The 26288-nt window shown below is 38.3% G+C and overlaps 1 protein-coding gene across 4 annotated transcripts in view; it reads right to left on the reverse strand.

The window, feature by feature from the left end:
• Positions 1 to 26288, reverse strand: part of EBF1 (EBF transcription factor 1) — a 333883-nt gene that overhangs the window by 303370 nt on the left and 4225 nt on the right. For all 4 annotated transcript variants that reach the window (XM_044281258.1, XM_044281256.1, XM_044281257.1 and 1 more), the window contains exons 4-5: positions 25407 to 25462; positions 6592 to 6665 (exon numbers count right to left, since the gene is read on the reverse strand). In XM_044281258.1, the coding sequence (XP_044137193.1) occupies positions 6592 to 6665; positions 25407 to 25462 (130 nt within the window). The remainder of the gene's footprint in view (positions 1 to 6591; positions 6666 to 25406; positions 25463 to 26288) is intronic.

Here is a 26288-nt window from a genome sequence, read left to right on the forward strand (position 1 = left end):
CACAACCTACCATGTGCCACTTATAATACTGGTGTCAGAGACTATCTGGGTACCATTGCTACCTGTGAAGCCCCTATAGCTACACCCGTCATCTGGGTCCATAAAGAGGTCCACTGGTCAAAATACAAGAGGTGTCAATATGGTATCATGGGGACTTATATTACCAGGTAATTATTTGATTTGAAGGCAACATCCAATGTAAAATACAATACTGGAGATCTCTAGTCTCAATGCCAATAGATCTTGGGATCCAGCTTGTCTAGAATCCTGGAAAGAATATATGAAAACATACTGGCAAAAGGGCCATATTCATACAAAGCTGGACTGATTTACCATTCAGAACTCTTAAAACGTAAAGGAGTTGTCCAGCCATTAATATTGATGACCTATCGTCAGGATAGATCATCAATATCTGATCGGCGGGGGTCCGACACCTGGCACCCCCACCAGTCAGCTGTTTAAAGAGGAGGAAACGATCCATGCAAGCATTACACTGCAGTGTAATAGAAGTACCCCCTCCACAGGAGATGACGCGTAATGTAATGAAGAGCAAGCAGCGTTCACATGGACGCCGGCTCTTCGTCTCACAGGTGATCAGCAGAGATGCTAGGTGTCGGACCCCAGTCAATCAGATATTGATAATAGGTCATCATAATCGATATTAATGGCTGATCATCCCCTTTAAAGGGGTTGTCTCACTTCTGCAAATAGGATTTATTATGTAGAGAAACTTAATACAAGGCACTTACTAATGTATTGTAATTTGCCATATTGCTTCCGTTCTTGGTTTCATTCATTTTTCCATCGCATTATACGCTGCTCGTTTCCAGCCGCGGTGGATGTGCTTCCACTCTATAGGAAAAACCGTCAGCCTCTCTGGTGACCGGGAACGTGGGAGCATGCATGGGCACGCATGCGCAGCAGATTCTGGTCCAACCACCTTGTATCTGCTCTGCAGCAGTGGTCGTAGCCCCTGGATATGAGCAGTGTATAATGTGATGGAAAAATGAATCCAGCCAGCAAAGGAGGCAATATGGACAACCCAATACATTAGTAACCGCCTTGTATTAATTTTATCTACATGATAAATGCCGTTTGTTGAGTCAAGACAACCCCTTTAAGCTTAAACTCTTAAAGGCTAAGCTAAATGACAACCCCAAAGAGCTGTGGTAGAAGTCATATGGTCACCCAGCTTTCCGAGAAACAGAAACCACCAAGAAATCATTGAAGAGCTTGCCAGAAGACTAGGACTCTTGAATCTACTTGAACCTTTGATCCTCCTTACCTGTTAGTTAACTAACCAATCATCTCGCACCCGAAAACCGACTCCACATCTGAATTCAAGCCGCTACCCATAGGAATGTTTTAATAGCCCATAAATTTGCTCCCTTTGTCACATAAATGCAAAGCTTTATTGTGCTGTTAGTCTTGACAGAAAGCCCTGCAGAAAGTTGTTTAGGGATTAAATCTCTAAAACAAGCCATTTCCAAACAGAGGGCTTTCACTATTTCATGTCTGGTTACGGAGAATTTCATCTTAGGGGAAGCAGGCTGTCTCTCACACCATATGGCAAATGGCCGTGCATAGCAATTAGCTGGGCTGATTAATGGTGAGCAGACTCTAATTTTATGCTCATAACCAAAGCTCCATTTGCACCTCTTGTGCAAAATCAGCACTTCCCCTGATCCTCTGATTTCGTACTAATGCGTTTTACCTTCTCTGAAGGTAGGGGGGGGAGATTTCTGACCCATATCCAATTGTAATATATTGTAACTGCAGAATGCTGCCTTCATTAACGACCAATTAAGAGTCAATCAGTCAATATGAGCACAGGTAGATAGGAGATATATGCAAGTTGCATCCAAAAATATATCGCTGATGCCAGGATCAATTTACAGTTTTCAAATTTAATTACATTTTGAAGCAATTATTTTATTGACATTAGCCTTCTATGCAAATGTAGAGAGAAGCAGAACAAATGTTATTTTGGGCCCAATTCCCCCCCCCCCCCCCCCATTTACAGGGGGGCCGCCAACAATTTACTGTGCATAGGGAGCTCCCAACTCTCCCCCAGTATGAGCTGAGAATATCCAATCTTTTTGCCAAGTGTATACAGGTAGAGATAACCATCAGTCGGATTAGTTTTTGGCCAGCACCTTCAGGTTAGATAATATTAGATAATAATGGGGAATTAATGGACACCCCCTAATTGCCAGCATTAGAGATGAGCAAATCCCTCAAAATTTGATTTGGGTTTGATTCAACTGATTCATTTGGGATCCTAGGACTCATATTTTTCTCTCTAGTCTCGCACTTTTATATTTATATTATGTTATCGATTTTTCACTCTCTCTTCAAAATTCATCCAAATCGAATCACCAATAATTCAGATTCAGGTGCAACTCAAATTTTTACTAAATTTAGGACAAATTTGATTTGGTTAGAATTGATTCTGTTCCTAATAGATTTGACATATAGGATCAAAAGAAACCAACTATATGCAGCAAAAAAAAAAGGGAAGTAAAATTACATAGATTGAATGAAGACAAGGAACACAACTAAAGAAGGTGCAGAAGTAGGGGCCACTTTCAGGCCCGGGGGCCCTTTTTGTTACACAATAAGATCCCAGTATTGTAAATGGAACATAGTTAGTAGGGTACTGCATCAGTGACGCCTCTGGGACAGACCCTTTGTATCATGATGTATAATAAGCCATAATGAGGATGATAATAATTATGTAACAAAATTCTTATTGTATCCTTTAAATTGCAGTTTTATCTTAATCTGTAGTCAAAACAAAATGCTTCGATATTGCTCTGGGTTAAATTATTACCACAGCTGATTGGCATTTTACAGCACTGAAAAGGTTAAACAAATAACATTGCCCGCACAGAAGTGGCAGCTTTGCTTAATGCCTGCCCGCCAAGTAAATAAATAGCATCTCTTACCAGTCTGTAGGCAGTGAGGAAAATGGTAATCTCTGGTATTAGCTGCCTGACATTTTAAATATGGCTTTTCTGTCTAAAGTATACTGTACAAATAGCATAATTTGCCTTCAACAGCTTCATGATTCCCCTGCTGTGAGCTGTAGATTTTTCTTTTCTCTCCTTTGTATTTATCAAAGGAAAATCCATACCATCAGTAAAGTAACCCAACAAGGTGATAAACACAGCCAACCACACCAGTAGGAAAAGTACAGTATGTATCAGTGTGGGCGTCCAAGAGTGCGAGCAGGAGTGGGCGCTAAGTGCCTGCCAATCACAACTGTTAGCGTCCATCTATATACATATGCAGAAGTGTGTACATCCTGCCTGTGAATAGATAGATAGATAGATAGATAGATATGGATAGATACAATAGATAGATAGATAGATAGATAGATAGATAGATAGATAGATAATAGATATAGATGGATAGATAGATAGGAGATAGATATAGATAGATAGATAGATAGATAGATAGATAGATAGATAATAGATATAGATGGATAGATAGATATATAGATATAGATGAATGATAGAAAGATAGATAATAGATAGATAGATGTGATAGATAGATAGATAGATAGATAGATAGATAGATAGATAGATAGATAGATAGATATGAAATGATAGATAGATATGAAATGATAGATAGATAGATAGATAGATAGATAATAGATAGATAGATAGATAGATAGATAGATAGATAGATAGATAGATAGATAGTGATAGCTGTAGGCAGTCTGGCCATGCTGGGAGTTGTAGTTTTGCAACAGCTGGAGGTTGGCCATCCCTGAAGTAGATAGATAGATAGATATAGATGGGTAGATAGATACAGTAGATAGGATAGATAGATAGATAGATAGATAGATAGATAGATAGATAGATAGATAGATATAGATGGATAGATACAGTAGATAGGGTAAATATATAGATATTAGATAGAGATGGATAGATAGATATGAGATAGATAGATAGATAGGAGATAGATAGATAGATAGATAGATAGATAGATAGATATGGATAGATTGATATGGATAGATATAGATAGATATATCGATATTAGATAGATAGATAGATAGATAGATAGATAGATAGATATAGATGGATAAATAGATAGATATAGATGGATAGATAGGTAGATAGACAAATAGATAGCTATAGATAGATAGATAGATAGATAGATAGATAGATAGATATAGATGGATAGATATGGATAGATAGATAGATAGATAGATAGATAGATAGATAGATAGCTATAGATGGATAGATAGATATGGATAGATTGATAGAGAGATACCTAGATGCATACATACATTATTTTTTAGCAATCATCCAGTAGATCTGTACTAAGTAATGATGATATTTTTACTACAAATGCATAATTAGCACCAATTTACACTTACAGAAAGGATTCTTGAAGCTCCAGGTGAATGGAGGTTTGATATGTCCTAGAGGGCATGTACTGACAACTCCTAATACATTAAAATGTCACAGAAAAATTCTGTTCATAGATATACAGTTGTATATATACAATGCATTCTTTAGACCCTTTCACTTTTTTCCCATCATTCTATGTGCAATACCCCATAATGAGAAAGTGAAAACAGCTTTTTATGTATTTTTTACAAATTCATTAAAAAAGAAATGCTATTTTCTGACTCCCAATGCGAATTTGCTATCAAGTTACACAACTTACTTCAAGTCATTATAGGTTATGACTTGATATGGTCCCCTGCCATGATGTTAGTGTCTTTAGGGTTAGAGAAATTCCCAGTTAGAGATAGTTTCTTAATCTCCCACATTCTTACTGTGATCAGATTGAATATTGCCAGGAACTAGAAAAGCTCTACTCTACCTTCTATTCCTCCCATCTCTACATATTCCTGGAGCAATTAGGATCAGAAAGACAAGGTAATTCTTCTAAGTGTTCTAGGATTTGGGCAAAATGGGATACCTTTTACAATTCTTCCCGAAGCACCTTACTTTAGGTATTTTATGCTCACTTCTTTTACATCTTCCTGATATTCCGAATATCGCAGGCAGTAGTTACTGTTTAGGTTATTGTTTTGGTTTTGACTTGTTACTTTGACAGAATCTGCTATTATCTTGCAAACAATAGATACTGCATGTCGATCCTGATGATGATATTGTTAATGTATGATCCCGATTATGTAATGCTAAGATTATAAGATCCGTGTTGTGTTATTGCTATATTTGTTGTGCAGACTGTACAATTTTATGATATTATGAAAAAACCTACTAAAACTTTCCATTGATCATCTTTGAAATGTATCTTCACCTTGATTGGAGTCCACCTGGAGTAAATTCAGTTGGTTGGACATGATTTGGAAAGACACACCCCTGTTCATGGAAGGTCTTACAGCTGACTATGTATATCAGAGCAAATGCCAAGCCCTGAGAAAGTAAGAACTGCCTGTAGAACTCAGAGACAGGATTGTGTGGAGTTACAGATCTGGAGAAGGGTTGAAAACATTTTTGCTACACTTTAGCTGAGCTCCAAAGATCCTATGTGCATAGGGGAGAAACTTTTAAAAGTTCCCCCACCACTGCAGCACTCGATCAATCTGGGCTTTAGGCAGGGTAGCCCAAAACAAGCCTCTCCTCAGTAAATGACACATGAAAGACCATCTGGAGTTTGCAAAAAAGCATGTAAAGAACTCTCAAACTGTGAGAAACAAGATTATCTGGTTTGATGAAACCAATGAAACCAAGAGTGAACTTTCTGGCCAAACCATCCCTACAGTGAAGCATGGTGGTAGCAACCTCATGCTGCGGGAGTGTTTTCAGCAGCTGGGACATGGAGACAGGTCACGGTTGAGGAATGCTGAATGCAGCAAAGTACATAGATATTCTTAATGAAAATCTGATCCACGGTGCTCTGGACCTTAGACTGGGCCAAAGGTTAATTTTCCAACAAGACCGTGACCCTAACCACAGAGCCAAGACAACACAGGGGCTGCTCAGTGACAACTCTGAGCATGTCAATGAGTGGCTGAGTCAGGGCCCTGACTTGAACCCAATTGAACATCTCTGGAGAAACCCGAAAATGGCTGTCCACCACCGGTCCCCATGCAACCTGACAGAGCTTGAGAGGATCTGCAGAGATGAATGGAAGAAAATCCCCAGACCCAGGTGTGCAAACCTTGTGGCATCACACCTGCCGAAGGTGCTTCAGTAAAAGGTCTAAATACTTATGGCAATGAAAGATTCTAATTTTTCCTTTTCAATAAATTTACAAAAATTCTCATTATGAGGAGTGCTGAATGATGGAGAAAACTTTTTTATTTTTTTACTTTAGCTCACAACTGCAACTTAACAAAATGTAAAAAACGTGAAAGGGTTTTAAGACTTTACAAATGCACTATATATATATATATATATATATATATATATATATACTGGGCGAAGGTCTGGTGATGCATATACTATGATTTGATCTGCTAGTGCTGTTATAACTCTACTAATATATATATATATATATATATATATATATATACACACACAGTATATATATATATATATATATATATATATAGAGAGAGAGAGAGAGAGAGAGAGAGAGTATATCATGTAATGTTATTGTTACCTGCACATGATCTCGTGTGTGAGCAGAACGCGGCACATTTCAGGGTTCTTATCTTGCCCTTCATAGATGATAGCCTGTACAGAAAAATAAAATAGGAAAATAAGTGAACCTGCCCACAATTTATGTATGAGAGTTAAATCATGTTTTTGTACATTGAATTTACCTATTTACCCACATATTTGGGGAAAAAAAGTATTTTTAAGCATAATTATATGAATAATAATATGATGCACTCAATTTATTTATAATTATAGAGGAACAGCACAACACAAAGTTCTAATTGCCATTCTATGGAGAATACAAATACTGGTACTTCCTAAAACAGACATGTTAAAGTAGAACTCCCGACAAAATGTTTATTCTCTGACCTGCTAGAAAGTGATGTCATGTGACCAACTCTCTGATCTCCACCTGACACAGGACAGGAAGTCAGTTTCTTCTCTATTCATTCCTATGAGACTGACATTGAGGCTCCCATAGGAATACACAGAGAAACTGACTTCCTGTCCACACATAAGATACTGTGTTATTTGGAGAGTCTGAGTGCTGGTCACATGACACTGCTGAGAAGCAGAAGGGAGGGGATAACTAGTAAGAAAATTACATTCACTAAAGGTTACATCATGTACCTTTCTAGCAGGTCAGAGAATAAAATTATTTAAAGGGGTTATCCAAACCTGTAAATACCACCACCACCACGATGCCAGGACCTCTCATACTTACCTGGTCCCCGACGCCTTTGTCCTTCCGGATCCCTCCACTGCCGCCACTGCATCTTCCCATCGTGCAGATTACAACATCCTGTGACATGGGTGTAGCAGACTGCGCCGCTTACCTGCTCCTCTTGCATCCCCACCCCCATTGCCGGATATTGTGATCTGCACGATAGGGAGATGCAGTGATGGCCGTGGAGGGATCTGGGAGGAAATCGGCATTGGGGACCAGGTAAGTATTCTCTGTATGAGGGACCCAGGCATTGCGTGGTGGTGGTGTGGGGGAGGGGGGTACAGGTTTGGATAACCCTTTTAAGAGGGCTGAACAGTCCTCTATGACTGAAGTCTAATTGCTAGGGTCGCTAAGACAACAATGTCTGCGGTGAATGATGTTTGTAAACGTTTTATTGCTCACATTTTAATAAAGCTGTTTTGAAAAAAGACAGTGGTGTTGTGCCCAATTATATTACAGATCTTCTTTTTCTAGGGCAGCTTGTGCAATGAAAGCAGCATCCTGATTGGCTACTATGGTCAGCTTCTCCACTTTGCTTTTTTCCTCTATATAAATGGTTTCCTTATGCCAAAACAAATTGATGCCTTAAAGGGGTTGTCTCCATTTAGATATTGGAGGCATATCGCTAGGACCCACTAGGATCCCAGGGGTGGGGCCCACACCTATCTCAAGAATGGGCTCCTGAAACTGAAGGAGAGTGCGCCGCACATGCACGGAGTGCTCTTCATTAATTTCTATGGGACTTCTGAAAATAGCTGAGCACACTATTTTCGGAAGTCCCATAGAAATTAACGAAGAGTGCATCATTGATGTGTGTAGCACTCTTTTTCACTTTCGGGGCCTATTTTGGAGATTGTGCTCGGCTGTTTTTAGTAATCCCATAGAAATGTGTGGAGGGTCTATCTGGAGATAGGTGAGTCAAAGAAGTGGGATCTGCACCTATCTGACATTGGTGGTGACATATCCAAGCGATATGCCCCCAATGTCTATGATGATACAACCCCTTTATTAATTTTATTATTGTACAAAACAGTTTCTAAAAGTGAAATTGTGAGCGGTACGGGAAACAGCATATATACCTCCTCAGCTTCATTTTGCTGCAGTGTAATAACAAGTCGTATATTTTGGACACCACACCATAAAAACATATTTTTGTAACCTTGTTGGGGGTTTCAAAAGAAACAGTTACAGTTACAATCAAAAACGGGTTTAATGGTGGGATCCAGAAATAGACATGCCTGAAGTTTAACCTCTCTCATTGTTATCAGTGACTGGTAAGGAAAAAACGAACAATTGTGGTTATATATCAAAGTGTATAACAAACACAGTAAAGTCAAAAGAAAACGGACTCTATATGGACGGCTCTACACAGCCCGCAACGCAGGAAGGGCGATGTATTGTGTCTTTGAAGTGGGGGAATGAAAGTCTATTGCCAATTATTAACTGGGTCGCTGTAGACGAGCATTAATCAAAAAGCTAATTCGAAGTTCTAATAAACAATTGTAAAACTGTGAAATAATCATTGGTTTGGTAAATAGGAAACTAAAACTTTCCACACATGGTGATATTCAGTATGACTTCACAAAAGACAAACAATAAATGGCCTTCAGGATGACCTTGAAGTTTGGGTTTGGTTTGAACCTATACCTAAAAGGCAGTTCCACTCATACCTAATGGACAAATATAGTATGTCAGAAGTTAGACAGTGACCAGAGTTTGGCGAATGTGTTCCTTTACTTCTAGAGAATATTTTGGTGGTCTGTTTCAGAATCCAGCACCATATTGGTTAAATTTTCTCCATTTGTTTCTACAGAAATTGATATACTATCAATTTCTTGTATCATGTATTAATAACAAGGGTACAGCATGTCATCAGGTTCTAAAACAGCACCACCCCTCTCCACAGGTTCTGGGCAGTATTGCAGCTTTGCCCCATTGACTCCAATAAATCTGAACTGCAATACCAGACACAACCCACGGGCAGGGGAAGGAGTGGGGGGGGGGGTGCTGTTTTTGGATGAAAGCAGCCATGTTTTTCTAATCCTGGACAACCCCTTTAAAAGTAACAACCAATATGGTGGTGGATCCTGTTGTCACATTTGCAAAAATGGTCAGATTAACAGAATTGAAAAAAATATTTAAGTAAAAAGTATATATCTGTATAATATTTAGCGATTGTTCTCATTTTCAACTTCCTGCCAAATATTCATTTTCACGTTAAAATTATTTTTAAATGGGGATGTCACACCATGGCAACCCCTGATTTAAATAAATTTGCTTCTTGCCGTACTTTTCCCCCTCCGCTGGCATGTCATATTGTATTATGACTGTGCATAGAGCCCATTTAAAATAAATAGTAAACACGTACACTGCCTGTCCCAAAAAAAAAATCGCCACCTGGATTTAACTAAGCAAATAGTTATGAGCCTCCTATTGGATAATTACTGCATGAGCGATTATCTTTCAGCTGGCAACAAGTTATTTAACCCCAACTGGTGCAATGAGTTGCTTCTCATTTCTTAAAAAACCATGTCGAAAGACACATCTCATGGTCGTGGAAAAGATGTTAGTCTGTTTGAGAAAGGTCAAATCATTGGCATGCATCAAGCAGAGAAAACATCTAAGGAGATTGCAGAAACTTCTAAAATTGGGTTAAGAACTGCCCAACGCATTATTACAAACTGGAAGGATAGTGGGGACCCATCGTATTCGAGGAAGAAATGTGGCGGAAAAAAATCCTGAATGATCGTGATCGGTGATCAATTAAATGTTTGAAATCAAATCGAAGAAAAACAACAGTGGAACTTAGGGCTATGTTTAATAGTGAAAGTAAGAGCATTTCCACACACCAAATGCGAAGGGGACTCAAGGGATTGGGACTGAACAGCTGTGTAGCCATAAGAAAACCACTAATCAGTGAGGCAAACCAGAAAAAAGGCTTCAATTTGCTAGGGAGCATAAAGATTGGACTCTGGAGCAATGGAAGAAGGTCATGTGGTCTGATGAGTCCAGATTTCCCCAGTTCCAGAGTGATGGGCGCATCAGGGTAAGAAGAGAGGCCGATGAAGTGAAGCACCCATCATGCCTAGTGCCTACTGTACAAGCCTGTGGGGCAGTGCTATGATCTGGGGTTGCTGCAGTTGGTCAGGTCTAGGTTCAGCAACAGTATGTGCTCCAAGAATGAGGTCAGCTGACTACCTGAACATACTGAATAACCAATGGATTTTTTCTTCCCTGATGACACGGGTATATTCCAAAATGACAATGCCAGGATTCATCGGGCTCAAATTATGAAAGAGTGGTTCAGGGAGCATGAGACATCACTTTCACACATGGATTGGCCACCACAGAGTCCAGACCTTAACCCCAATGAGATTATTTTTTTTTTTTTGTGCCGACTTTTTTTTGGGGACAGGCAGTGTATTACGGCTCAGGCCTTGGTTTATAGAGGGACATCCCAAAAACATAATGTTAGTCCCAAACCAAATCAGTGTCCGCATCCTAAATGCCACTATTCATGCTAATAATTATGTGAATATTGATTATTGTAATTTGGATCTGCACAATTTCCTTATGACATGCTAGACCCCAGAAGTGGGGCTGTAGCAAAGGGAAAACTGGGGACATGTCATCTTTTAAAACTAAATGGTTAACTTTGATATCATTGCCTATATCTGATGTGTTCAGCTATAAAGCATATTTCACTAACAACAGTCTTTATTTTATATTAGGAGTCAACTTGGATCTCCATAACTTTTAGAGGGGCACTTGACCCCAACTCTTGTGTTTTTATATGGTCACATATGTCCTGTATGACTTCTACTACTACAGAAGTATAAAGAAATAGATACATTTATCAGCTTTAAATTCTTTTGAAATCTGATGAGGCCTTAAAGGAGTGTCATAGATTGTTAGGAGGGCTTCATATACAATGGTTGTGGCTTACTGTTGCTCAATGTTTGACACACCAGAAGCTAACTATTCCTTTGTGGAGTTGCATTGATTAGGGCTACGCTGTCCGTATTACATAAGTAAGGATGAGTTCACTTCAGAGTTTAGCTTTCTGTCGTTGTGACCCATCAGAAGAAGAGAGAGAAAACAAAAAAAACTGGATCCTGTAAAAAAAAAAAAAACGGATCCTGTTGCATTAGTTGTTATCCGTGTAAGCCATTTCTGTCTGAGATCCGTTTTTTAGACGGAAATGCAGTCCTTTTTTTCCATCTAGAAAACGGAAGACAGAAATGGCTCAAACGAATGACAATTGATGAAACAGGATCCGTTTTTTTTACAGGATCCTGTAAAAAGACAGATCCTATGCATAACTGATGCAACAGGCTCATATTTTTTTTTACAGGATCCTGTTTTTTTTTTTTTTCTCTTTCTCTTCTTCTGACGGATCAGAAGAACGAAAACCTAAACGGTGATGTGAACTCAGCCTAAGCATACAAGGTATAAAAAAGGTTTAGTAACTAGTGGGACATTGTCAGCCGGACCATCCTCTTAGATTGAGGATGTTTCACTGTCAACCAATGTTTCAGGTAGATCTGAACATTTTACGAGAGGACGGTGGTAATAATTGGTATTTCTCTTTCAAGCAAGTGGCATTTGATCGCTATGTTAAGCTTACATTCCCAGCAAGCATCTTATTAAACATTTGTTATGAGAGAACAATGCACCTGCAGAAGACAGAGAGTGAAAGCGCTGACATTCCTGTCATGGCTCCTCATCGTAGCTCACACCTCCTGATCCCAGAGCCAAGTAAGACTACCGACAAGACGTGCAATTTTCCTTTCAATTCAGACATCAGAGCATGGTAAAAACATGAACCTGTAACACGTCTGGAGACCCAATCCACTGCAGACTGGCACATGTGGCTTTTTAGTCTGATGTTTGCTATATGATGGTAAATCATGGAATTACAGTGTCAGACAGACTCACAAGGAGACATCAAGTCAGCTTCAAGTCGGGGTTATTGAAAAAGCTAATGATACAGACAGAGCCAAGTATAGTGTGCCCCATTGCCTGCTATTAACAAGGTTAAAAGGCAAATGTACCACAAACAAATGTAACAACAAATTTAAAGGGATAAAAAAAAAACTTTATACAGAGGTAGTTACTAGATAGATAATAGATTTAAAAAAAGCTATACATATAGCATTGGACTGGCCAACCAGAGGATCCTCCAGTGAGCCCAGGCGTCTATACCATACTGGACACCAGCTCTGATAGCATAGTAGGCCCCAAAGGTCCAGGAGAAAAGAAATCATTTGGACTTGCCTTTGGAGCCAATCAATTGCCACTAGGTTCTATTTCTTTGAATCAAAACCTATAGACTATATTGATGATATGGGAGTTGGCCTCTGAGAATAAATTACTCTGGTGGACCCAAATCTGGTACTGAATACATATTATACAGTATAATTTTCTCTGGTACCCCAGTCTGACACTGTATACAATTCCCTTGTTTATTGCATGGAAGTGTTATTGGGTCTGAAAGTAATATTATTTGAGCATTATATGATTACATTATTTGGGCACTATATAAAAGAAGCCATAAGGTAAGTGGGGTTCGTTATTAGAACTTACTGCACAGTGCACCAACCTAGGGCTGTCCTAGATGGATGGATGAATAGATAGGAGAGCAGTTTCATTTTTAAAGAGGTTTTTCAAGATTTTTTGATCTGATCGGTGGAGTCCTACACCAGTAACTTCTGCTGATCAGCTGTTTGGAAATGCCCCACTCACAGTAGCGCCAGAGCCTTCTCTCAGCTCACTAAGCATAGTGCCGTACATTGTATAGCGGCTAGGCTTCGCCTAGGCCAGGTGACCGATGAACGTGACGTCACATGGCCTAGGCAAAGCTGAAAAAAGCCTGTGACACTACTATGAGTGCCGATGCCTTCTCAAGCAGCTGATCGGCGCAGGTCCCCAGTGTCGGACCCCCACAGATGATACCAGATACCGATGACCTATCCTGAGGATGGATCATCAGCTAATAAATCTCGGAAAACCACTTTAATAGGTCTCATGTATCAAAAGTATCTTCATTCTTATTGTAACCAAACAGAATCCATGTTTCATTCTCCAGTGAAGTAGCACTAGAGTCTGGTTGATATGGGTGACTATTACATTTCTCTAGGACAGTATTGAGATATGAGAAGCATATGCATTACAAACTGTGTTCTTTTTAAAGAAAATGCATATTTCTTTACATACATGTGAATAGCTATAAGTTTCAGTCTTCTTTAATATTGCTATAATGTAGCACGGGGGTAACATCATTGTGTATGGTAAAGCTGCTCTGCTGTATCGGTCCATGCTGCTGACAGTATTATACAAATGCAATTATAGGTTGGTTACTGTAATCCAGGCCTTAAAACTCCAGTCTGTCATAGATATGACATCAACCCTGCTATGACTTATGAGGGTCTCTTTCCATTGTAATCTGTTTCTTCTTCCATCAGGCTGCATTTTGTGCCCATGATACAATCAGCCCCTCTTCATCTGACTTGTTTTCACAGTGTTTCATTCTGTGATAACTCCATCTCTACATTTCCAGCCATAAAATACTGGAACCCCCAGAAAGACATTTTGAAAAGCGTTATGGTCATATCTGCCAGAATAAACTTCGTATATCTCATCTTCAAAGCGCCCAATGATACTTCTCAACCACAGAGAACTGTAACCCCTCTGCTCTTCTCAGTTCTCTCTAGGGAGACTTCCTCCCCATACATCTCGCTACTTCTCCTGTTCTGGATTTCCACATGGAGCATAACACTAGCATGAAAGGAGTTAAAATTTAACTCCAACTTAAGCTTGAAAGTTAAGATGTAAATGCAGGCAACCCGAATATCCTACAGTATCACCCCCATTTCTCACCACGGATCCAAAGACATGAGATATGAGTAGTTGTTTGGTGATGTCCTCATACTCTACAGCAGTTCTAACTCTCCCTCGCCTGTGATATGAAGGACACACTGTGGTAAATGGGCATTTTATTATCTCCAAGTAGCTTGGAAGTTCAGGTGCAACTAAAGTCAACCCTAAAGGCCACCATACACATTATTGTATTGTCAGCCCATAATCCAATATGCGTGGAGAGCTCCTGACCCTCCCGACAGATGATGTTGGGGGAGAGAAGAATCTGGTGAAGTGAATATTTTTGCCCTATTTTTTTGTTCTCCGTGGAGATAATTTGCTGTAGGAAGTGTCTGGCAGCAGATTTCTCACCTCCCCCCATCGAATACATGTAAATGTTAGGCTGAGCCAAATATGTATGTTTATGGTGGATCCGTGAGTGAGTTGGGAGAGATAGCTGTCCACAAAACGATCATTTGGCTGACAGCTAATGAATGTGTATGGCTGTCATCAACAGAGATTTTATTACTCTAGGTAACAAAGGTCAAGGATCCTCAATTTATTTGACCACACAGAGATGCATTTTTATTTGCAAGGGAAGAAGCTCGGTCCAACCATCGTGTATTCTTCACTAGCAGGGACAGCTTTAAAGTGTGACCATTCCTCAAACAGCTCCCTGTATCTCAGCTTTCTGGGCCCCTCTGGGCTTGATATTTTTGCTTTGGGTAAAGGGTAACTACAAAAATAAACCCACACACAACAAAAGTCATTTGGACAAAAACTATTCCACACTCACAGTTTCTACCTGTGGAATATATTTAGCATATTCCCTAGATGTCTCTTAAAGGGGACTCCTTGAGAGTCAGGCAACCGGTATAGTAGTTCAATGCATAGTCAAGAAGGATAATCTGATCTTCTCACTGTGTTAACAGTGAGCCATAATGTCATCCAACATAGTCTACTGATGGTCACATCTGGCACATTTCCTGCCATTTGGACAACAAGGCTAATAATTAGGAACACTGGAATGAGAATAGGAAACAGATAAGCCCCTATACATGGCATCTCCGTTTGAAGAGTCATGTTGCAATTGTAACTGGTGATTTACTGTTAACCCCCTACCAGAGAAAAGTGGTTGGGTATACAGGTACAATATTATGATCACCCCACAATGCTTATGCAGCCAAATGACTCTCCTTATGTGTCCTTTGGTTCATAGGTACCTCTCATCATGACATAACCAGTGGCTCCAGAAAAATGGAGGAATATAGGAACATACAGCTGCAGGCAACTAAGATTAGTCACGTGTGAGTTTAATTGCAAGACATGTGTCTGTTGTTTAGCTCAAGCTTCTCAATTAGCTTGATTCAGGCTTTGTAACCTATGGACACGTCTTTCAGCTAATTAGTGGGTCTTCTGTTAATGAGACACAGGGAAAAAAAGAAAAGGACAGTAACGTTCTAACAAACACTACCCGTTATTCTATTCATACATTTTTTATGGATTTTCTTTTACCGCAAATTTCATATTTTAATACTTTTGGCTTTGCATTTTCAGATGTTATGATTTTTAGTATTGCCTACATTGTATAATGATATTGCTTAATATTGAGGCTTATGGTTGACTTGTAAATTATAATATTAAAGTATTTTTCCAGGTTCAGAATACTGATGGTGGTCCATCTGGATAGGCCATTAGTATCAGAATGGTGGGGTCTAATGGTGGGGTCTGGCACCCTACTAAACAGATGTTTGTGCGAGCGCTGTTACCTCTTTATCATCATTTATTCTGGTCCATGTTCCTGAGCACTATCTACTGGCAGTGCAAGGTATTACAGCTTAATCCCGTAAAAATGAGAAGACGTTAGCATTCATATAAGCAACACAGGGCCTTGAAACAATGGATTGGCGGAAGTTCCAAGAGTCAGACCCCCACTGATCTGATATTGACGGATGGGTCTTGGATTATAAATCCAAGAAACTCCTTTAAGACATTGGTATAATCTACATTACAGTAATTATAAATAGCTGCTGCCACTGCCAGACTGTGTTTGGAGACACCCCTTTGAAAAAGCAATGGTAACATCCAGGTGCCAATTTGAAGGGGTTGTCCGGATAGCGCAGGTCAAGGGCTTTTTATCTACAATAATACACTGCAGGGCGGAGGCTTCCGCCCAGCAGTGTGTTTGTTGACGTCACCAGCTCTGTTGGCCCCGCTTTAGCATTGCCCTAGCCATTTTACAGGCTAGGGTAGTGCTAAAGCCCGCCCATCAGTGCCGTTGACGTCACCGTGCTCACTGCTGGGTGGAAGCCTCTGCCTGGCAGCCCTATGGAGAGACCGATTCGTCACCAGAACTCCAGAAAATGCCTTTGAAAATGCCATGAACTTCTCCAATGCTCAAGTCAGGGAAACTGCCTGGGTGAAAATGGAGATATGTCCGGGTTCAGCTCTGAACCCGGAAAAACCCTTTAAGCATATATTTCTAAAAAGAATAACAGAGCAGCAACACAACAGCATAACAAACAAAAGATGTTCCAAAATTCTTATTTTCAAAAGAATACAACAGACATGCCCTGAGTGTACATCCACTGTACCTCTCCTGCCTGATTTAAAATTGGACATAGAGAATTCTCCTGGGTGGTATAGTTGCTAAGGCAATCTTATGGCACCCAACAAGTATAATGCATGGGTCTTTTTAATTTCAATAGCTAGGTGACAACCCCTGAGGGAATTTTAACTCAAGCCATAATAGTTGTTATTCGATTTCTTAAATTTTTCTATTTTAATTTTTTTTTTTATTTCTAAATCAATACACTTCTGGAAACATAGCAGATCTGTATGGCAATTCAAAAATAAACTATATAAATAAATGGAGAAAAAAAAAACGGCCTGGTATTTTATTCAGAGTGTTATATTTATTTTAAAGTTTATATAAAAAAGTTTTTTTTTAAAGTATTTGGAAAAATAAAAATATTCAAAGTGTTGAGAATGTATAACTACTAACTAACTACTAACATATGTCAAATTAAAAAGCAAGGCATGAAAAGCAATGCAAACCCAATGGACCTTTAATCTTAAACAGCAATGGTTTTCATTAGAGTCACATTAAATAGCAATGATTATCTTGAAAGCGTGCAGCTCACAGTTTTTGCAGCCAGGTCTCCCCTGAGGACCATTCTGCAATACCCTAGTAGGATGATGTCATACTGTAGCTAGCGCAGAATGAAATGACATCATCCATTGTAAGAGAAAGAAACCACACTCTGCATTATCAGACAGCATCCCTCGCAAGAAAATACAAGGGGTCAAATTACCAGCTGGAAAACAGAATTGCAGCCAGTGTGGAAAACAGGACCCAAGAGATTGAAAATTAGGAGCAGATTAAAATACATGTGAATCAGCACAGCTCTTAGTGCTACTTTCACATACCATCTTGTATATTACATGTGGATACCTTACTGATGTTTATAGCAGTGTTCGCTATAGGGCAGTGGGCCAAAAGTGGTCTTAAAGCTTCACATAAAAAACAACTTACGTTGCATTGTGCCTTAAAAATGTACTATGTCAGTAAATAATAAATATATGTGCGCTGTCTGCATGTGAACTATTCTGCAGGGCTATATAACCTGGGGAATCTAGTAAAATAAAAAACATTTCAGTATCTGCTTACTTTCTGATGACAACCTTTTTCTTTTTCAAATTAATTGCCAAATACTAAAAAATAAACTGATGGGAAAAAAACTAATCATGTAAATAAGTAAAAAAAAATATATATATATATATTAAAAAAGAAAAAAAATCAAACTGTTAAAATCAATTTTCAATTTATTAAAAAAAAAAAAAGAAGGAACACTAGTGACTAAAAATATAACAAATTGTAATGTTACCCTGGACTACAATACTGGACTACAATATGTCTTAACTAAAACAAAATTAGGATGTATATACTGTATGTGTCCAAAGTATCAGCATGTATTTGGACTTTGCGAGGCACCTTGATTGGAGACGAGCTTTGGGCTTTTTGTGATGCTTATGCATATCCCAAAATATACTCTTCACACCACTGTTTGGTAACCCTTGACTAAACTGTATAGTTATGGTACATTTAAATCATGAGAACCCAACTATTATCAGATACCATCATATTCATATCTTATTTGGATTTAAATATGAAGTTGTCACAGCCACACCTCTTTTATTAGCATAATCAAATAATGTTTAACAACAAGTTATAATAGCTCAATTTAATAACTATATACTACTATGTACTACAATAACTACAATAGTGCCATGAAAAACAATTGTACTGGTTGTGTGCGTGCCAATATAGTTTTGAAGTTTTTATTTTATAATCTTTTTTAACTTCACCTACTTTTTTTAGGGGTTGGAGGCAAAGATATTTGCATTCATTTTGATTGAAAAATAAAAAATATATTCCAGAAAATACAATTTGGAATAAATTAGATATATATTACATCATTTACATATAAATGTTGTTCAGTATTTTGAGGGAGTGGTAGAGTGGTAAAGCCTGGCCTTAACTATTCCAAGCCACCCTCAACCTGCACCAAGAGACTATAAATCCTCAAATCTATACTCTGAATTCACATGTAATTTGGTGCTGGCACGTTGCCAGCATGGTCAGGAAGTCATTGGTTGTGTAAAATCACAATATCATCATGGGATTAATAAAATACATCTCTGCTAATATGTTCATTTTTAAGGTAGTTTAAACATTCACTTTTGAAGCAGCTCTAGCGTAAATATCCCAGAACAAATGGCAGTATGTAATACAGGAGGGAGCAGTTGGGATGCCAGACTGAAAAATACATTAGGCCATCTGGCTGTGGCAGCCTATCCAAAATCCTCAGCTTTGTGTTCACCCCGACTCAAAACAACACATTTTCCACTATGATGAGTATACATTTTCCCCAAAACAGCCCTGATCATGCATGCAAATTCCAGGCTTTCTGTTTACATAAATATGGTAATTAATTTGCTGCCATTAGAAAATAAATAAACAAATAAAGGCTAAATATTATTGTATTTATATGGAATTCATGCATATATATATATATATATTATGAGCCACACAACATTTCTGTACTGCTTAATGCAATTCTAGATAGTGTTACAGATACAGACTTTTAGGAGTAATGAGAAAATAGATAGATATGAGATAGATAGATAGATAGATAGATAGATAGATAGATAGATAGATAGATAGATAGATAGATATAGATAGATAGATAGATAGATAGATAGATAGATAGATAGATAGATAATAGATAGATAGATAGATAGATAGATAGATAGATAATAGATAGATAATAGATAGATAGATAGATAGATAGATAGGAGATAGATAGATAGATAGATAGATAGATAGATAGATAGATAATAGATAGATAGATAGATAGATAGATAGATAGATCAAAGACTGGTAAATGGATGCTGTCAGCCACACTGTGGTGTTTCCCATGGATACCACCACCCATGCTCCGCTCTCTCCACAGCCTGGATCATTTTTAAATCGCCCCACCTCACATCCATATCCAGGCCTCCTGCTGAGACATCATTGACTAGCATACCATGCATTCTTTATATATATAGGCAGCATGGTGGTTCTGTGATTAGCACTTGCAGCGCTGGGTTCCTGGGTTTGAATCCGGCCAAAGACAACATCTGCATGGAGTTTGTATGTTCTCCGTGGGTCTTCTCCGGATACTCCGGTTTTCTCCCAGACTCCAAAGACATACTGATAGGGAACTTATATTTTGTGAACCACATTAGAGACAGCTTGATGCTAATGTCTGTAAAGTGCGGTGGAATATGTCAGAGCCATATAAGTGAGTATAATAAATTATATATATATATATAGGGTCTTTCCAGTATACCATTAATTGATTATGCCTCCTGTACTGGCATTAACGTAAACAGTATATAAGTTGTCAAAAAGGTGCACATTTTTCAAAATGTATCAGAGTGACACACATGGTATAATATATTTGAAGACACGTTAGACACAGTTCCTACATCTTTATACCACCCTGCAACTTGAACTAGAGAAGGCCTGTCTGGTAGGCCTAGCTTGTACACATTTCTTAGAACTGGTATAATGGGATGATAACTACATCACAGTATCGCTTTACGAAAGACGAAAAAGGGCCAATGGGAATTGATTGGATTGATATTAATAGAATTAGCGGCCTTGTTACTGTTAAGTCGTGATATCTTCATACCAATAACCGGAATATTCTCTTGTATAACCTAATAATGACAGAACTCAGGCAGACTCTAGAGCTCTTAATTGCCTTCAAGTCTTAGCATTATACATATGTGAAATATAAATCCATCTACTCATCATGAGTCATGAATTATAATGTCACATTTGGAAGTATGTATGTATCAGATAACCCCCACTCATTCTAACAAGTATTTTATTTAAAAAAATATATATATGAATAAGCCAGAGATAAAAAGTGAGAAGGGGATATAAATGGATTAGAAAGAAATTATCAATCTCATATCTATCTATCATGTATCTATCTATTTATCATCTATCTATCTCAGTGGCGTAGCAGGAAGGTGGGGGAGGGCGGCGGGGCAGTTGCCCCGGGCACCAAATTGCAGGGGGTGCCAGGCAGCAAGAAATTCAATGAGGGCCACTAGGTCTGAAGCCTATGAGGCAGTAGAACAACTCAGGAGGTCACAATTACCTCACTGTGACCTCCTGCGTTGGGTCTCACGAGATGACGTGGCGCGGGAAGGCACAAGCTATGATGGAGAGAGTTTTTTTTTGTTTGTTTTTTAAATGTATGTACCCTACCCTAACTGCGGAGGTACTGGGGGCACCATGGGGGTGGAGCAGAAAGAGGAGGACCGAGGACATTATACTAATGAGGGGGCCATTATATTAATAATAAAGAGAGGGACATTATACTAATAACAAAGAGGGGGGCATTATATTAATAATAAAGATAGGGGCATTATATTAATAATACAGAGGGGACCATTATATATATTAATAATACAGAGGAGCCTTTATAAGAAAAATACAGAGGGCCTATTATAATATTGATACAGAGGGGGCCATAATAATAATAATACAGAGGGCCTATTTTAATATTGATACAGAGGGGGCCATAATAATAATAATACAGAGGGGGGCATTATCATATACAGGGAGAATAATATTATGGGGAATGGGGGACTATCTGCATGGCTCTAGCACAGTATTGGGGGGCAGCAGGATGACAGTGTTAAGACACCAGGAAGGAGAGGCTGATAGTAAAGTGAGGAATCTAAAAAAAAATACTTGGCTTTCCCCGGGTGCTGGCCACTGATCTATCTATCTAATCTATATTCCTATTTATTGAATAGATGGGTAGATGATAGATAGATAGAACTTTTCTTTTTAGTATGAATGAGACCAAGACTTGAAGATGATAAACAACTATTGTTCTTAGATTGCAAGCTCCTGTGAGCAGGGCCCTCACTAGCATGAGGCGCACTTCATTTCTGCCAGTTGTTTTATGCAGGGAGTCAGACACAACTGATATATGTGAACTGAACTTGAGTGCTCAGATCCACCTGCATCTATTTACTGATAGCGCCAGACAGAAAAACTGAGTATGCTGCGTTACCGGCGCTATTTGGCATCCGGCATCACAAACGATGTGCCAGAAGGATGAGAATGATCTTATAGAAAACTATGGGATCAGTTCTGGCTCAGTTCCCCTTAGGGCTGTTTCACACGAGCGGATGCCGTGCGTGATATCCGCTGCGTGAATGACAGCCAAGACCCGATGCAGACTGCAAAGGCACGGAGCAGTAACATGACTGATAATGCTCCGTGCCTCTCTGTGATCTCTTTACTACAAAATCACAGTGAGATCAAGTTGTCATTGTGATTTCGTAGTAAAGAGGTCACAGAGAGGCACGGAGCATTATCAATCATGTTACCGTGTCTCAATCTATCAACCGTGTCTCTGCAGTCTGCATCGGGTCTTGGCTGTAATTCACGGAGCGGATGTCACGCACGGCATCCGCTCGTGTGAAACAGCCCTTAGGCATTCTCTGCTTCACGTCAGATGGAACTGAACCAGATCACCGGACATATGTAAAGTGGCCGTGTAACTGTGATGTTTGATTTAGTTGTATATGTACCGTTTGAATTGTAAGGTGCTAAAGAATATGTTGGTGCTATAGAAATAGATATTATTATCATTATAAATATTAGTGTGTGAATCATGTAAAAATGGCTGCTGTGTGACTGCAATTATTCCCTATAAGCCAAAAAGTGACTGTTCAAAAGTCACATACTTTCTGACACAGTTGGAAACATAGTCACATGTATCTTTCTTTCTATCCTGCAGGATGACAGGCCGAACTGGATGGACAAATGTCTTTTTTCGGCCTTATGTACAAGTTACTATGTATCTGTCTGTCTTTTTCACTGATTTGTTTATCTATCTAAAAAAAAAAAATCTCAGCACTCCAAAATGCAAAGTGATTGTCTCGGGCACATGCCTGTTTAATATATTGGAAGTGCTCCCATCTGATACATTATCTATCAATCTTCTATCTATCATCTGTCTAATCTTTTTATTTATCAATTATCTATCTACCTATCATCTATCTAATCTGTATATCTCATCTATTTATCATCGATCTAATCTCTATATCTAATCTAATCTATCTATGTAATAGCTATCTATCATTTATCTAATCTATTTATCTATCTATCTATATATCTCATATCTATCTAATCTGTATATCTAATCTATCTATCTAATCTATCTATCTATCTATATATCTATCTATCTATATATCTCATATCTATCTAATCTGTATATCTAATCTATCTTCGTATCTATCATTCTTTTTTCTATGTCAGAGCAGTATATTCTATGAGTAGCTGACTCTGGTTCTTAGTGGTTCCTTTGGCTTCTACACAGACAGCTTTCCAGGTTACTAGTTCATGTAAAATGCATCAGAGGCCTCAGCTTTTCCCAGGATTCTGCTCTAGTCACATCTGTCAAGTCTGTGAGGTACTAATTTCAGAAAAAGGCAAACACAAAACAACGGCTGCTCCACTGAAGAACATGAGAACTGGCTGAATTTAGTAGTCACCAATTTATAAATTGCCAAGCATTTACGTTGGAAGCCCCCACAGACAGTGAGACAGATAATAGATAAATAGATTTTTAGAATTTTTGAATTTTAATTCAAAACCCAGACTGCCACATTGTTCAACTAAAACTAGTTCAAAGAATAAATGGAAAAAAAGGGGTTGTAAACAATAGCAATAAAAGTGTGGAAATACACACAAAAAAGCTAAACATTTTATCAGCTTCCTAAAAACAATAAAATCATTTAAAAATGTGTATAAAACTCTCATTAACTGAGAGCAGCATAAGCAATTTCACTTGTTATCATGAACCATAAAAGGACATGAGCACTATGGAGTACTGTATAATAAGCTGACTGTACCAACCAGTGCCAATCCAGGTTTATCGACTATATGTCCATAAAATATAGTAGCAACTATCATCGTGAAGTTATGTTTTGGATAAAAAAGGAATTTAAATATTGAATCTCTAGAATACTCTACACTACAGATATTATTGGTTTCCTGTATCTTTAAGAGGATAGCAAACATGTAGGGGATATAGTGATATAATGTACTGCAATGACAGTGGATATGATAGCAGGATAAAAACATCTATGTGATATTACAAAAAAGATGTAAAAAAAAAAAAAAAAAAAAGGAAATGCCTGGAGTGTCTGCAAAAAGGTCCAAAAATAATATGTGAACTGCATAACATTGCCAGGAAGGAAGGAGGTTACAATGAGACTGGTGTGTTTTCTGACAATCTCCAAAAACACATCCACACACACTGATTCCTATGCACATATAAACAGAAATATCCAAATAGGAGCACACATGGAAAAAATACACATACACCCAAATTCTCACACACATATATGAGTGTGTGAGAGAGAGAGTGAGTGTGTGTGTGTGAGAGAGTGAGTGTGTGTGTGTGTGTGTGTGTGTGTGTGTGTGTGAGAGAGAGAGAGAGTGTGTGTGTGTGTGTGTGTGTGTGTGTGTGATGAGAGTGTGTGTGTGTGTGTGAGAGAGAGAGTGTGTGTGTGTGTGTGTGTGTGTGTGTGTGTGTGAATATATATACACACAAATACATCACAACTACAGACATGGGAAAAAGGGAGCACACTGAAAAAAAAACATAAATATTTACACAAACACAGATACACACAAATATACACACAGATGGAACAGTACTAGAGTGGCTTCACTAAAGCCATTGAAAAAGTAAACTAAGTGTATTGGCATTGTTTACTTGTTAAGCATCAAGATGACAAGATGAGGATTGCTACATCTGTATGTCTCTCTCTCTCACTCTCTCTCTATACACACACACTCATACTACTACATATACATATATAAATATGCATACTCTCAGTGGTACACACAAACACACACTATAATTTACCAGACATACTGACTTATATAACTCACATATAGCCAATAAATATACACATATAAACACATGTAATGTACTAAACATATACTATAATGATACAATGAAATAGACATAGTTTATTGAGCAGGAAATAAAAAAAACTGTTATTTGGATCAGGTTCTAGGTATCTTAAATCCCCCGTGTGAGACAATTCTTGAAAAATAAAGGCCCTTCTTCAGGAAGGCTAGCTCTTAAGGGTTTATAACCTGATGGGGAGGAAGTGGTTAATAATGAGTTGTAATTGTGAGGCCTCTAGAAGACATGAGATAAATAGGATATTTTGGGGCTTGTAGTTCCCCATCAGCTATTACCCCCCTCCCCCAGATATCTTTATGTGACAGCCTACACACATTACTACTGAATGTCAGCCTGTGCTCCAGTGTGCAGGATCTTGTTTTGCTGACCTTCCCATCTGTCATCAGCCAGCCTGACCCCTTACTCACTGAGCCACATTAGAGAAACAAACACAATCCACAGCTTCCCAAGTTCCACATTACACCGAACACACAGCTCCATTGTCCATGCAGTACTCATATTATTATAGCTTTTATTTTCAGGGCACATGATCATACACATCAACATATTTCATAGCTGCATATCAGAAGGAAATCTACCGACAACTAATACATGGTTATTAACAGTGATATACTATTATTTAGATGCACTGTAAGCTGGGACACTTACCTGCTTAGTCATGGAGTCTATTAACCGCACATAGAAATCCTGCTCTGTTCTAATGCCTGGAGACAAGAGGGAAAAGTGTCATTTAAGGTTTCTGGGACGATAGATAGATAGATAGATAGATAGATAGATAGATAGATAGATAGATAGATAGAGATATATAGATAGAGATATGAGTTAGATAGATATGAGAGAGAGAGAGAGAGAGAGAGAGAGAGAGAGAGAGATATGAGAGATAGATAGATAGATATGAGAGAGATATGAGAGATAGATAGATAGATAGATAGATAGATAGATAGATAATGGATAGATAGATAGATGATAGATAGATAGATAGATAGATAGATAGATAGATAGATAGATAGATAGACAGATATTAGATATAATTTCTGGAGGTTTTTACATAATATTGCTGGGTTTTAATTCTTACTGATATTAAAATGTGACCCCGATAATACATATAGTGATAGGGATAATCTATTAACCTATTTTACTCTGCAAGACTATTATACCAATAGTCAACACAATTACAGTGAGGTGAACCGCTATAATATCCCTGGAAATAATGTAACTGCAGGTCACCAGACCGGAGCCTGTGCCTTATAAACATGCTGATCTCTATAATAGTGTGACTAAAGGGATAAAATACCTGCCTAATGGGTCACCTAGACAGTAATAGTGCATCATACAAACTACTCCGTTTTATATACTCTGGGTAAATTAACCTGCCCCTTCTCCAATTGTAATCCATTATATAAATTGTCAATAAGATACCATGAGAAAGATAGATATAATATATAGATAGATTTGAGAGAGAGATAAATAGATAGATATGAGATAGATAGATAGATAGATAGATAGATAGATAGATAGATAGATATTTTT

The sequence above is a fragment of the Bufo gargarizans genome, chromosome 2, assembly GCF_014858855.1.
Source record: "Bufo gargarizans isolate SCDJY-AF-19 chromosome 2, ASM1485885v1, whole genome shotgun sequence".
NCBI classification, from domain to species: domain Eukaryota; kingdom Metazoa; phylum Chordata; class Amphibia; order Anura; family Bufonidae; genus Bufo; species Bufo gargarizans.